Consider the following 15,000-nt stretch of genomic DNA (forward strand, 5'->3'; position numbering starts at 1 on the left):
TAACTCAATCTGCCAACCAATAAAAAACAAATCATTATCTGCACAGTGTATAGTGAGAGCTAGAATGCATCCTTGTTGTTATCGTGTCTAAGTAGGTTCAGATGCAGAATATGCTGATTGCTGTAGAGTACGTCACAGAAAATAAATTCTCACTTTTTACAATGACAGTGTGTTCAACACACTCAGCTCATTGGTGCATAGCATTCAGTGTCAATGAATTTATATGCAAATATGCAAATAGGAGGGGGGAGAAGAGGAGGTTGGCAATAATGATGGCAACAATGACAATGACAGCTAAGAACATCGATGTTACAAAAAATGATGATGATGATGATGATAAAGATGACAGCTGCATACATACAAAATAATGCAATCAGTGAATAATAGCAGAAAATCATCATCATCATCATTGTTTAACATCTGCTTTCCATGCTAGCATGGGTTGGATGATTTGACTGAGGTCTGGCGAACCAGATGGCTGCACCAGGCTCCAATCTGATCTGGCAGAGTTGCTACAGCTGAATGCCCTTCCTAGTGCCAACCACTCCAAGAGTGTAGTGGGTGCTTCATGTGCACCGGCATGAGGGCCAGTCAGGTGGTACTGGCAACGGCCACGCTCAAATGGTGCTTTTTTATGTGCCACCTGCACAGGAGCCAGTCCAGCGGCACTGGCAACGACCTCGCTCAAATGTTTTTCCAAGAAAAAAGAAAACAAAAGAAGTGATCTAAAATTATACACTTACATTGAAAACTGGTCATTTCGGATGTAGAAGAAAGCAGTTTTCTTCTTTGCATCAGGACGTGAAAGTGCAGCAATGTGCATTTCTAATTCTGTAACAGATGGCTGTCCCTCATATTCACGTACCCAATCAAAGTCTGAACTAGCAGGAATATTCTCTTTATTTGGCACCCAGCCATAACGTTCTCCAAGAATTCCAATAAACAAATCACTGTTTGCTGCTTCAGCTAAACAGATAGCAAGATTTCTGAAAATAGAAATACACCATGTATGTATGTGTGTGTGTGTGTGTGTGTGTGTGTGCACACATACATATATACATATATATATATATAGTCAATCCAAACATGAACAAGCAAGAAAAAATAACAATGCAAGGACGTGGAATAAGTACAGTATTATTGGACGCTCTTCATGTTTTGAGCGGAGCTCTTCATCAAAAATACAGAAAAAGTCCAAAGAAGGGAAGACAGAAAGAAAATCACCAACGATACACACACAGTCACATATTGAAAAAAAAACATATATATATATATAATAATTATAATAAAAATTACATATTATAGAAAGATTAAATATGATTAAGTAATGTGCAAAATAATAAATAAATAAATAATAAATATTAAATAAAACATATATATATATTATACACACACAATAAACATGTTAGTTAGTTAGTTAGTTAGTTAATTTGGCTCAAAAGCAAATAGCAAGGCCATGTAGGGGGACATGGAGTTAAGTACAGGGTGGTGTTCATGTAAAGAGTTCAGGCCACTTGAGGTCAAGGGAGGCTTTGAACAAAGCAGTCGTCGGCATTTTCACCATCTCGTCTGGCAGCTTGTTCCACGGATCCGCAACCTGGATGGAGAAGGCTCCTCTCCTTCGATTGAGATGAAATCGTCGCAGGTAGAGGTTTTCGGAATGACCCCGCAGCCGACGCTCTGGAGCAGGAGTGAAGAACAGCTCTTTCGAGAAGTTACACTTTCCGCTTATGATGATCATCATCATCGTTTAGGAAAACGGACGCTAAACGATGATGATGATGATGATGTTTATTGTGTGTGTATAATATATATAATAATATATATATATGTTTTATTTAATATTTATTATTTATTTATTTATTATTTTGCACATTACTTAATCATTGTTATATGTTTTATCTTATATTTAATCATTCTATAATATGTAATTTTTCTAAATGGTATAATTTAATTTTTCATAATTGAATTGATAAAAGGTGGTTTTATTCTAATTTATATATATATATAAATCATAAAATGTCTGGAGGTATAAGAGGTGAATATATTTATTTAACCATTTGTCATCTTTAGGATTACAGCTGTTTCGCAGTCTTCTTCATGTAATAATAATTTCAGTGCATAATAAATTATGTTTATGTGTGTGCACTAGTATGCATGTTACACATTATACAATACAATTTTATATTCACAGGTCAAACTATGATGATCAGATGAGCTAGCTTTTTTTATCTGCATTGATTTGTGAATATAGCATCTATGAAACTGGTTAAGTCTTTAAAACTAAACCATCTAAAAGACTCCCAGTGCATTTTACACTTCTTTATACACACTCACATACAGACCTTCCACACAGTTTCTGTTTATCAAATTTTATATATGCATGTGTGTGTGGTGTATGTTTAAACATACATATATACACACACACATGTGCGTGCACAACACACCACATATAACAGGCTTCCATACAGTTTCTATCTGTCAAATTTTATGTGTGTGTGTGCATGTGCATGTGTGTATATGTTTATACATACACTCACACATACAATACACACATACAACAGGCTTCCAACATTCTCTGCTTATCAAATTTTACATACATATGTATGTTTATACACACACACACACACACACATATTGATGTTTGTGTGTATCTTTATGTCAGTGTTTATCCCGTCACCACCAGCACCAGCACCAGCACCACCACCACTGCCCTTGCTTGACAACTGGTGTTGGTTTGTTTACATCCTTGTAACTCAAGGATTCAGTAATAGAAACCAACAGAATAAGTATCAAACATGCGAAAAATAATAAGTACCAGGATTGATCTGTTTAACTAAAACCCTTCAAAGTGGTGCTCCAGCAAAGCCACAGTCCAATGGCTGAAACAAGTTAACCCTTTTTAACATTCAGATTATGCTGTCAAATGCAATCCTCATTTAATCCCATTGTTTTGAATTAATCTTGCATTATCTTGTAGCTTCGAGATTTTGATGATATTCGTTTATTTTCAGAATGACATTGTAGGGCTGGTGTAAGAGAACAGATCTGGCTGGTTCAAACATAAAGAAAGAATTTCAACCGTGTTTTGTGGTCTGCTACCACAACAGCTCCTTTATAGGATCCAGTTAGCTCAAGACATCATCAGGAGGAACCACCTCCAGTTTCGGCTCTTACTCCTCTACCGTTTTGACGTGTCTTCAGCTCTGGTGTTGGGTGCATATCTTCTTTCTTCTTCTTTTTTCTGTTCCCTGGCCTCTTCGATGTAGCATCAACGAGTGTCAGCGGATGACTGACTATTTTATCAATTTTTTTTCCCTTTAAATACTTGCTGCTAGGCTCCAGCAGGCAGCCCCAGCAAGTTGTCACGTGACACTGTCTCAACTTTAACCGACCAATGAAGGTGCGTAGTCTCAGCCTACGCATTCTCTAAACGATACCGTCATCTGTCAATCAGCAAAGTTAATTTCATGTCATCTTGTCTCACCTAGTGATTTTATTTTCCGTCGGCATGTTATGACTTTCAAGAATATTTGGGTCAGATATGTCCAGATTAAATGTTAAAGGGTTAAAGATAACAGATATACCAGGCACAGGAGTGGCTGTGTGGTAAGTAGCTTGCTAACCAACCACATGGTTCCGGGTTCAGTCCCATTGCATGGCATCTTCTGCTATAGCCCCGGGCCGACCAATGCCTTGTGAGTGGATTTGGTAGACGGAAACTGAAAGAAGTCTGTCGTATATATGTATATATATATATATATATATGTGTGTGTGTGTGTGTGTGTGTGTATGTGTTTGTTTGTCTGTGTTTGTCCCCCTAGCATTGCTTGACAACCGATGCTGGTGTGTTTACGTCCCCGTCACTTAGCGGTTCGGCAAAAGAGAACGATAGAATAAGTACTGGGCTTACAAAGAATAAGTCATGGGGTCGATTTGCTCGACTAAAGGTGGTGCTCCAGCATGGCCACAGTCAAATGACTGAAACAAGTAAAAGAATAAAAGAGATACCAACCTCGAAGATTCTGCTTCTTGTTTCGGGATTCCCCATCGCAAATCTACTTCGTTGATATGAATGAAATGCTTTTTTGCCCAGTGTTTCAATTTCGGAAAAACATAGCGTGTAAGGATGTCTCGCTCGCCATGCATGTCGTGGAAAGTCGAAGAAATGAACACTTGAACGGTTTTCCATCTACGAAAAGAAAAAAAAAATGATTTAAAAAGTTAAAAAGAAAAAATTAATTTTTTTATAAAAAGGTAGGCAGAGGTGTTGCTTCCCAACCACATGGTTCTGGGTTCAGCCCCTCTGCATGGCACCTTGGGCATGTGTCTTCTACTATAGCGTCGATCTGACCAAAGCCTTGAGAGAGGATTTGGTAGACTGAAATTGAAAGAAGCCCATCATATATATATATATATATGTATAATATTTTCCAGTAAATATTGGTGCCTTGTTGTACCATTTATCTACTTATATATATATATATATATATATATATATACATATATGTATGTATGTATGCATGCATGTATGTATATATATGTATATACATCTATGTGTGTGTCTTTGTTTGTGTCTGTGTTTGTACTCCCCATTACTGGTTGACAACTGGTGTTGATGTGTTTATGTCCCTGTAACTTGGCAGTTCAGCAAAAGACCCCGATAGAATAAATACTAGGCTAAAGAAATGAGTCCTGGAGTCGTTTTATTTGATTAAAACCCTCCGAGGCGGTGCTCCAACTTGGTCGTAGTGAAATTTATTGAAACAAGTCAAAGAATAAAAGAATAATGTAGGTGCTGCAGCATGGCCTTAGCCTTATTTATGATGGATAAAGCAAATGAAAAAAAAAACACATAAAAAGAACAAGGGACCTCAAAATGAATATTTGATGAAGAGGACAACAAATCGATAAACACATTCCCTGAGGGAATTTAAAGAAAGTGAATTCAATTAAATAGCCTTGTCCCGAATAACCCTGGAAGGAATGAAAATATATAAAGATCAATAAAATTTCCAAATATAGATTTGATTTGATTTTTTTTTTGTTTTGCTTAGTCATTTATTTTTTTTAATATATTTTACAATGTTTAAAAATGTCAAGTTATATATTGATTCCTACATATATATATTTTTTTGTTTGAAAGAAAGGAAGAAAGAAAGAAAGGAAGGAAGGAAGAAATGAAGGAAGAAAGGAAGAAAGAAAGAAGGAAAGACAGGAAGAAAGAAGGAAAGACAGGAAGAAAGAAGGAAAGAAAGAAAGAAAGAAAGAAAAGAAAGAGAGGAAAGAAAGAAAGAAAGGAAGAAAGAAAGAAAGAAAGGAAGGAAGAAAGGAAGAAAGAAAGGAAGAAGAAAGAAAGAAGGAAAGAAAGGAAGGAAGAAAGAAAGAAGGAAAGAAAGAAAGAAAGAAAGAAAGAAAGAAAGGAAGGAAGGAAGAAAGAAAGAAAGGAAGAAAGTAGGAAAGAAAGGAAGAAAGAAAGAAGGGAAGAACGAAAGAAAGAAGAAAGAAAGGAATGAAAGAAAAGAAAGAAAGAGAAAGACACAAACAAAGTTAAGGCATATTTTCCACAGCAAAGCGCTCTTCCTGTCAACAACCCTCACCTGACTGCAAGCAACCATTCAATGTTTAAAAACTAGTTTTATAGATGCTTCTTCCAAAATTCCTATTTTGTTTTTCACACATTAACTTGTATAGGTTGAATTATGTAAGATGTTAGAGAAAGAACTCTAGCTGTTGGTCGTGTGGTAAGTAGCTTGCTTACCAGCCACATGGTTCCAGGTTCAGTCTCACTGTGTGGCACCTTGGGCAAGTGTCTTCTACTATAGCCTCAGGCCAACCAAAGCCTTGTGAGTGGATTTGGTAGACAGAAACTGAAAGAAGCCCATCGAGTGTGTGTGTGTGTTTGTGTGTCTATGTTTGTCCCCCTCCCCAACATCACTTGACAACTGATGCTGGTGTGTTTATGTCCCCGTCACTTAGCGGTTTGGCAAAAGAGACCGATAGAATAAGTACTAGGCTTACAAAGAATAAGTCCTGGGGTCGATTTCCTCGACTAAAGGCGGTGCTCCAGCATGGCCACAATCAAATGACTGAAACGAGTAAAAGAGTAAATACATACGTCTAAAGCGAAAGTTTTTCATGGGCCCTTAAAATACTATTGTGGATCTCCAAGTTACTATTTTGTGGTGTAGGCCCCTAAAAATCTTATATGGACCCTCAGAGGTTAAGGACCCTGGTTGGGGACCACTGACCTACTGTAAACAGCAGCAATAATAAGAAACGGATCTTTTCGGTTTGAACGGCAGTTTTTTAAAATAATTTCCACGTAACTAAACACTTTTAAACTTCGTATACTGGTAGTGTGTTACATAAAACATCTTTTTCTCTTGGCTTTATTGAGAAAATTCTATAGTTTGTAAGATATTTGTTGTTTTTTTTTCTTCAATTTCTGCAATTTCAACCAAGCAATAACGTCTATTGAGGTGAAAACATTCTGTGCCATATGAATATGTCCCGCGTTTAAGAAACAGATTGGGTTTATTTACATTTCTGAAGAAAAAAAGATACCCTTCCCCCCACCCCTAACCCTAACCCTAAACCAGATTGAAATGCAATAGATAGATACTAGGGTCATAATTATGGGTGACAATTTCATATGACACCGCTAGAAAAAAACTGCCGTTCAAACCGAAAAGATCCTAAGAAACATGTTGACTCTTCTCAGTCACAAGATAGGAGCAAAGCTGATTAAACAGCATTGGCAAAGATCTGAGACTAAACAATTGCACTTACTTGTCTGAAATGCTTTCACCTCCCTGCAGTGTTGACATCTTCACCTGTTTTGGTATTTTTGAAGGTACATTAGCTTGGAGATTGTAGGCTTTATCGATATTTTCCACATGTACCAATTGGCTGGAATCTCCACACGTATCTATGAAACTGAAAGGAAATAATTTTTGTTAAATATATAAATGATAATAATGATGATGATGGTGGTAGCAGTGTTGGTGGGGGGGGGGGTTCAAATTTTAGCATAGGGCCAGTAATTTTAGAGGAAGATGGTAGGTCAGATACATCAACTCCAAAGCTCAGCTGCTCATGATTTTTATCAACCCTTGAAAGGATGAAAGGCAAAATCTATCTTGGTGGAATTTGAACTTGTGCCAAAATTTGAAATTCCATCCTTTCGGGGTCAATAAAATTAAGTACAAGTTGAGTACTGGGGTCAATCTAATCGACTACCCACCTCTCCCAAAATTTCAAGCCTTGTGCCTAAAACAGAAAGGGTCATCGTTGTCGTCATCATTGCCTTTGCACAGCTTTTAATGCTGGAAATGTATTACAGTGTTAGTTGTTCACTAGCAGTGAACAAAGGTAACACCCCTTATTTTTCAAGCACCTTCTGGAGTATTCGAGCAGTTCCAAGCAGTGCTGTTTTCTGCAAGTGCTCCACCTTTATTACAGCCCCTATTTGTTCCACGTACTTCTCGAGATTTTTGCTCATTGTTCCCTGGGCTCAGACAATTATTGGTACTACTGCTACCTTTTTCATCGACCACGACTGCTTAACCTCCCAAGCTAACCTGTCATGTCTATTGACTTTTCTTTCTTCCTCATCACATACCTTGCTGTCAGCTGGGCATGCTATATCTATGATCCAACATCATTTGCTTTCTTTCTCAATTAAGACCATGTCTGGCTTCCTATTCTCAATGTCATGGTCGCACTGAATCATAAAATCCCACAGGATCTTTGTATTATCATTTTCGATGATGCCTTTGGGTTTGTATATAGTAGTAGTAGTAGTAGTAGTAGTAGTAGTAGTAGTAGTAGTAATAATTCTCTACAACAAAAAAGAACACACAATGCTGCACACACCCCCAACATCAACATGGAGATGTAGCAGGTGATAGAGTAGAAATTTGTCTGAAACTGCCAAATGTTGAATGATGGCGGTGATGATGATGATGGTGGTGGTGATGATGATGATGATATATGCATGTGTGTATGCATGCATAAATTGTGGTAGGTAATATGTAAGATAACAGGTGCACACAGTCAATCAGAGCTCAGGTCAATTTCTACCTGAACTCCAGCTTTAAAAGCAAGGATGTGACAGCTGCCTAAGTGAAGATTGGCTAAAAGGCAAAACTCTGAGTAGACTGTCAACTTTTGATTAATATCTCTTAATACACATACAGACATGCAAATATATGTGTGTGTGTGTGTATATATATATATATATATATATATATATATATATATTCTCTTTTACTCTTTTACTTGTTTCAGTCATTTGACTGCGGCCATGCTGGAGCACCACCTTTAATCGAGCATCTCGATTAAGCCCAGTACTTATTCTATCGGTCTCTTTTGCCGAACCGCTAAGTAACGGGGACATAAACACACCAGCATCAGTTGTCAAGCAATGCTAGGGGGACAAACACAGACACACGAATACACACACACACACATATACATACATATATATATATATATACATATATACGACAGGCTTCTTTCAGTTTCCGTCTACCAAATCCACTCACAAGGCTTTGGTCGGCTCGAGGCTATAGTAGAAGACACTTGCCCAAGGTGCCACGCAGTGGGACTGAACCCGGAACCATGTGGTTGGTAAACAAGCTACTTACCACACAGCCACTCTTGCGCCTATATATATATATATATATATATATATAATATAATAAAGGGTAAAATTAATTAATTAATTAATTGATAATTTTACCAAGTAGTTTGGTATGTTAAAAGAACCGTTATCGGTAAACTTAAACAAAAATTTTTATAATTATGAGTATAATTATAATTAGGGTTCAGCAAAAAAATTTGCTTCACCACATACCGAAATTTAGAAATAGCAGTTAAAACTAACTATTTCCCTACCATAAGAAAATCTCCCAGACAACAATACTCAACAACCCACGCAGGTAAAGAGAAAAAATAACAAATCAAAGCCGGATGGATTCATTATTTTTTTCTCTTTACCTGCGTGGGTTGTTGAGTATTGTTGTCTGGGAGATTTTCTTATGGTAGAGAAATAGTTAGTTTTAACTGCTATTTCTAAATTTCAGTATGTGGTGAAGCAAATTTTTGCTGAACCCTAATTATAATTATACTCATAATTATAAAAATTTTTGTTTAGGTTTACCGATAATGGTTCTTTTAACATATCAAACTACTTGGTAAAATTATTAATTATTTATTAATAAATTAATTTTACTCTTTATTATATATATATATATATATATATATCATTATCATCATCATCATCATCGTCTGTTTTCCATGCTAGCACGGGTTGGACGGTTCGACCAGGGTCTGGGAAGCCAGGAGGCTGCACCAGGCTCCAGTCTGATCTGGCAGTGTTTCTACAGCTGGATGCCCTTCCTAACGCCAACCACTCCATGAGTGTAGTGGGTGCATATATATATATAAAAGGGATAATGGTGTCATTGAGACCCAAAGGTGTCAGGTAATGCTGAATAAGTGCTATAGACAGACCATAGTTAAGTTCCAGATTCGGTAATATTGCGAATAAAGGGTTCAACGTTGGTTCTATGTCAGCATGTGTATACAAGAATTTTTTGCGTAATGAGATAAAAAACCAAGGCTGTATGGATATTAGAGCATTTATAGATAGGTCTTACAGCTGTTTCTAGGATATTAATTTATGATATCCCTTCATCGGAGACGGTGTGAGAGGAAAAATTAAGTCACACACACATATATATTTGCATGTCTGTATGTGTATTTATAATATATGTGTGTGTGATGTGTGTGTATTTATATTATATGCATGAGCATATGTATAGTGTGTGTGTGCATGCAGACCAGATTACGGCTTCAGTGTTGTATTCAGCATTTATTAACCTTTTTATTGCTCTGTACTGTATGCGTTTCAACAAACACATGAAATGCATAACACTTGTCAAAAAAAAATTCAAAATATACTCACGTTAAGATTTGATCACTGAACCCAAATACTTCAATATCTTTGTTCAAACCACTGCTTCCCATTTCTTTCTCAATTAAAGTTGAACTTTAAATGAAACAAAATAAATGAGATCAAGATTATTACAGGGGACTTAATAGGAAATACAAATATTCTATGCTTTTTCTTTTTTTTTTTAAATAATATAATAATGAAATTATTGTAGACAGTGCTCAGGTGCACCACAACTTGTCAGAAAGTGCGTATAAAACATATGCAGTAATGTACAAATGTCTGGAAAGTGAACAGTGTATGAGTTAGATACATGCTTGTGTGTGTATGGAGGGGAGAAAATCAGGTGTAGTGTTGGTGAATCTCAGGAAGCATGGAAGTTTTGAAGGATGCAGTGCTCCGACAACTAACAACTGATGCCGGCAGTTTGTTCCATGCTTCAGCAACTCTCAGCGTGAAAAAATGTTTCCTAAAAATGTTACCTGCAAAGTGATGCCTGTTGTTGCCAACGTTGCAGTTGTTTTGTTCCAGGTCCTCTCTAACCAGGCAAAAACCCATGATTGAAGGTCTGCAATCAGAATTATCTTTCCTTTTATTTGCATTTCAGTCATTGAATTGTGACCATTCTGGAGCACTGCCTTAAAAGGAGTTTAGTCAAACAAATCAACTCCAGTACTTGCCGGTGACAAGTAGAGGCACTCGTGCTGGTGGCACAAAAGGCACTTATGCTGGTGACACACAAAAGGCACCGGTGCCAGTAACACGTATAAGGCACCCATGCCAGTGACACATTAACGGCACCTGTGCAAGTGACACATAAAAGACACCCAGTACACTCTATGGAGTGGTTGGCATTAGGAAGGGCTTCCAACCATAGGAACCAAGCCAAAACAGACAGGAGCCTGGTGCAGCTCTCTGGCTTATCATCTCCAGTCAAACCATCCAACCCATGCCAGCATGGAAAACGGATGATAAAGGATGATGATGATGGTGCATATTTTATCGGTGTCTTTAGCTGAACTGCTAGGTTGCAGGGATATAAACAAACTAACACCTGTTGTCAAATGGTTGGAGGAGGACACACACACATATACATGCTGGGCTTCCACACAGTTTTCATCTACCAAATTCACTCACAAGCATTTGGTTGGCCCAGGTTGTCAGTAGAAGGCTCTTGCCCAAGGTGCCATGCAATGGATCTGAACCTGAAACCACATGGTTGGGAAGCAAACATCTCGACCACATGGCCATATCTGTCCTACATACATATGTGTGTGTGTGTGTGAGAGAGAGAGACAGAAAGAGGGAGAGACACCTTATATATATATATATGTGTGTGTGTGTGTGTGTGTGTGTGTGTGTGTGTGTGTGTGTGTGTATATATATATATATATATATATATATATATATATACACATACATATATATATATTCAGATATTTATGCTGACAAACTTAAACCATGCACATACACGTTCATATATCTAGACATCAAATATTTGTCTATAATTTAATTAAGTTACCTCAATCACGATACTATCTTAATTAACAACTACTTTTGAAGACTCTTGTAGTCGGTTATTGTGTGGTAAATAACCTCTGTATCTAAGACAGTCTTTGAAAATTAGAATTTTCTTTTGTTAAGCTTTCGGCTAAATTCTGTTTATTGAATAATATTTGTGAATCGATCGCTTTCTTCTGAGACTTACATCAAAGTGACACATTCTGACGCATCTTATCTTAACACTTGAAACATCTTAAAAGTATCTCTGTAATGATTTGCCTCAACAAAGTAATATATTTAATTATCTCTGTCTCACAAGTGACAGCAGTAAGCTAAGTACATTTTGGCACCCCTCTCTCTCTCTCTCTCTCTCTCTCTTCTCTTCTCTCGCTTCATAAGTGACTATCTAACTACCAGCCGATCTACTTCTACCTATCAATTTATATATCTGTATGTCGACTACGTACCAATTTGTACCTACCGCTCCATCTACATATGTACCAACATGTCTGTCTCTACCTACCAATTCATTTATCCATATGTCTGTATGCAGGCGTGTGGCCTAGTGGTTAGGGTGTTCCACTCACAATCACCAAATCGTGGGTTTGATTCCTAAACTCGACAGCAAGTTGTATGCCTGAGCAAAACACTTTATTTTACATTGCTCTTGTGTTGTGTGAGGACCAGCATATCAAAGAATAGACCCAGTATTTCTTCTCATGTACCAAACTGTCTATTTCTTATTTCTTTATTACACACAAGGGGCTAAACACAGAGAGGACAAACAAGAACAGACAAACGGATTAAGTTGATTATATCGACCCCAGTGCATAACTGGTACTTATTTAATTAACCACCGAGAAGATGAAAGCCAAAGTCGACCTCGGCGGAATTTGAACTTAGAACATAAAGACAGATGACATACCTATTTCTTTACTACCTACAAGGGGCTAAACACAGAGGGGACAAACAAGGACAGACAAATGGATTAAGTCAATTACATCGACTCCAGTGCATAACTGGTACTTAATTTATCATCCCCGAAAGGATGAAAGACAAAGTCGACCTCAGCGTTTCTGCCAGCTCGCCACCCTTATTTCTGTCTATTTCTACTTACTAATTTATTTATCAGTATATCTGCATGAAGGCGCGTAGCCTAGTGGTTAGGGTGTTGGCTTCACAATCACTAGATTATGGGTTCAATTCCCAGGTTGGGCAGCGTGTTATGTTCTTGAGCAAAACACTTCATTGTACATTGCTCTAATGCTGTGTAGGGACTGGCATGTCAAAAAACAGATCCAACAATTCTTCTGCATGTCATTAGAGGCAACTAAAAGAGGTTGAGGAAGGGTTTGCCCTCCAACTTCGTAAAACACTTGTTGAAATTTTCCTTGGACATGGTATGAAAAATCACCAATGTCTCAAAGAAGTGAGTGTCGTGGAGTTTAGTTACATCCAACAAACACTAAAATTTTTCCCAAAATCCAGGGTTTTTATAACTGCTCAACTTGACTTTAAAGAATCGAAATTTCATACAAATCTTCTTTAACTAATTCTTAGAATTCCTATATGAGCAGTTATATTAACCAATGGAAAAGCGACAATAATATTTCTTCAGCAATACGACATTACGTCATATTGCCAGCTACCACAAATTGGCACACATATTTAAAAATGGCTACTTGCTACACCCTCACCAGCAATGACTACCCAAACAGACCCATGGGCTGGAGGGTTGTTGCTTGAACCATGCAAAGGGGTCATCCACCAGAAGTAAGGAATCACCAACAAAATGCTAGATGCAGTGACATGGCATTACAGTGCATGGCTTCAGTAATACTAGTACTTTGTCTATCTAAGTACCAATTTGGGTAAATTTTGTGAAGTACACGTCGCACGAGTTTCACTAAAAATAAAGAAAAAAAGAATTTGGATCTTTTGTGCGAAATCAAGTACCCTGACCTCCTAATGTGCCGCAAACCCCTTATTTTTGTTCAGAAAAAAGGAGTGGGTGTGAAACCTGACTCTCCCCCCCCCCTCCATCTTGGAATCATTGGAATTTTTTCGTTGAATGAATTATGGTGACCCATGGCAGTGGTGGGGGTGAAACCCTCAGAAATTTCACCCATCTACCACCCCCAATATTTTACAGAAATACAAAAAAAAAAGACTCAGATTTTTTGGTACTTCCCAAAATTTACCCCAATTTGTATCTAGCATTCTATATATATATATCATCATCATCATCATCATCATTGTTTAACGTCCGTTCTCCATGCTAGCATGGGTTGGGCGGTTCGACCAGGGATCTGGGAAGCCAGAAGGCTGCACCAGGCTCCAGTCTTATCTGGCAATGTTTCTACAGCTGGATGCCCTTCCTAACGCCAACCACTCAGTGAGTGTAGTGGGTGCTTTTTACGTGCCACCTGCACAGGTGCCAGGTGAGGCTGGCAATGGCCACGGTTAGCTTGGTGTATTTTATGTGCCACCGGCACGAAAAAACCACCTTTTATCAATTCAAAATGAACAATTAAATTACACCATCTAGAAAATTACATATAACAGAAATATTAAAATTAAAATAACAATAAAATGTCAATGATTCAGTAAATTGGAAAAAAAAATAATAAAATAATAATAATAATAATAATAATAATAATAATAATAATAATAATAATAATAATATATAAGTCACTAACCTATCTATTTCTACCAATCAGTTTATCTGTATGTTAACCTCCATAAAAGTTTGTACCAACAAATCTGTATTATATCTTATATCTTTTACTTATTTCAGTGATTAGACTGTGGCCATGCTGGAGCACTGCCTTGAAGAATTTTAGTCAAGCAAATCAAACCTGGTACTTATTCTTATTTAAAACTGGATACATATTCTATTGGTCTCTGTTGCCGAACTGCTAAGTTATGGAGATGTAAATGCACCAACACTGGATTGTCAAGCAGAGGTGGGAGACAGATATAGACACAAAGACATACACACATAGATAGGTACACACACACACACACACACACACACACACACACACACACACACACACGATGGACTTCTTTCAGTTTTCATCTACCAAACTCACAAAGCTTTGGTTGGCCCAAGGCTATAGAAGTAGTGGGACTGAAGCCAGAACCATGTAGTTGGGAAGCAAGCTACTTACCACACAGCCACGCATCCTCCTATATATATTCTTTCAGTTTCCATCTACCAAATTCACTCACAAAGCTTTGGTTGGCCCGAGGCTATAGAAGAAGGTGCTGAGAAGTGGGACTGAACCCAGAACCATGTAGTTGGGAAGCAAGCTTCTTACCACACAGCCACACAGCCACACATCCTCATATATATATATATATATATATATATATATATATATCTATATATATCTTAAAAATAATTCAATGCTCATCTTGCATGGCTTCACAAACTTGCCAGCCCTTTCGCCCACCACTTCATACAAAACATCTCTCACAATGTGTGCATGACCATCGGTGTGTATGCGTGTATGGGGGGGGGGTGCATTTGC

At 37.5% G+C, this 15,000-nt stretch overlaps 1 protein-coding gene across 1 annotated transcript in view; it reads right to left on the bottom strand.

Annotated features, from left to right (window-relative positions):
• LOC115209281 (telomerase protein component 1) overlaps nt 1-15,000 on the bottom strand; it is an 82,709-nt gene that overhangs the window by 38,661 nt on the left and 29,048 nt on the right. Inside the window, exons 8-11 of the mRNA XM_036501641.1 lie at nt 9,974-10,057; nt 6,793-6,939; nt 4,016-4,192; nt 744-986 (exon numbers count right to left, since the gene is read on the bottom strand). Of these exons, the coding sequence (XP_036357534.1) occupies nt 744-986; nt 4,016-4,192; nt 6,793-6,939; nt 9,974-10,057 (651 nt within the window). The remainder of the gene's footprint in view (nt 1-743; nt 987-4,015; nt 4,193-6,792; nt 6,940-9,973; nt 10,058-15,000) is intronic.

The sequence above is a fragment of the Octopus sinensis genome, linkage group LG3 (assembly GCF_006345805.1).
Source record: "Octopus sinensis linkage group LG3, ASM634580v1, whole genome shotgun sequence".
Lineage (NCBI taxonomy): Eukaryota > Metazoa > Mollusca > Cephalopoda > Octopoda > Octopodidae > Octopus > Octopus sinensis.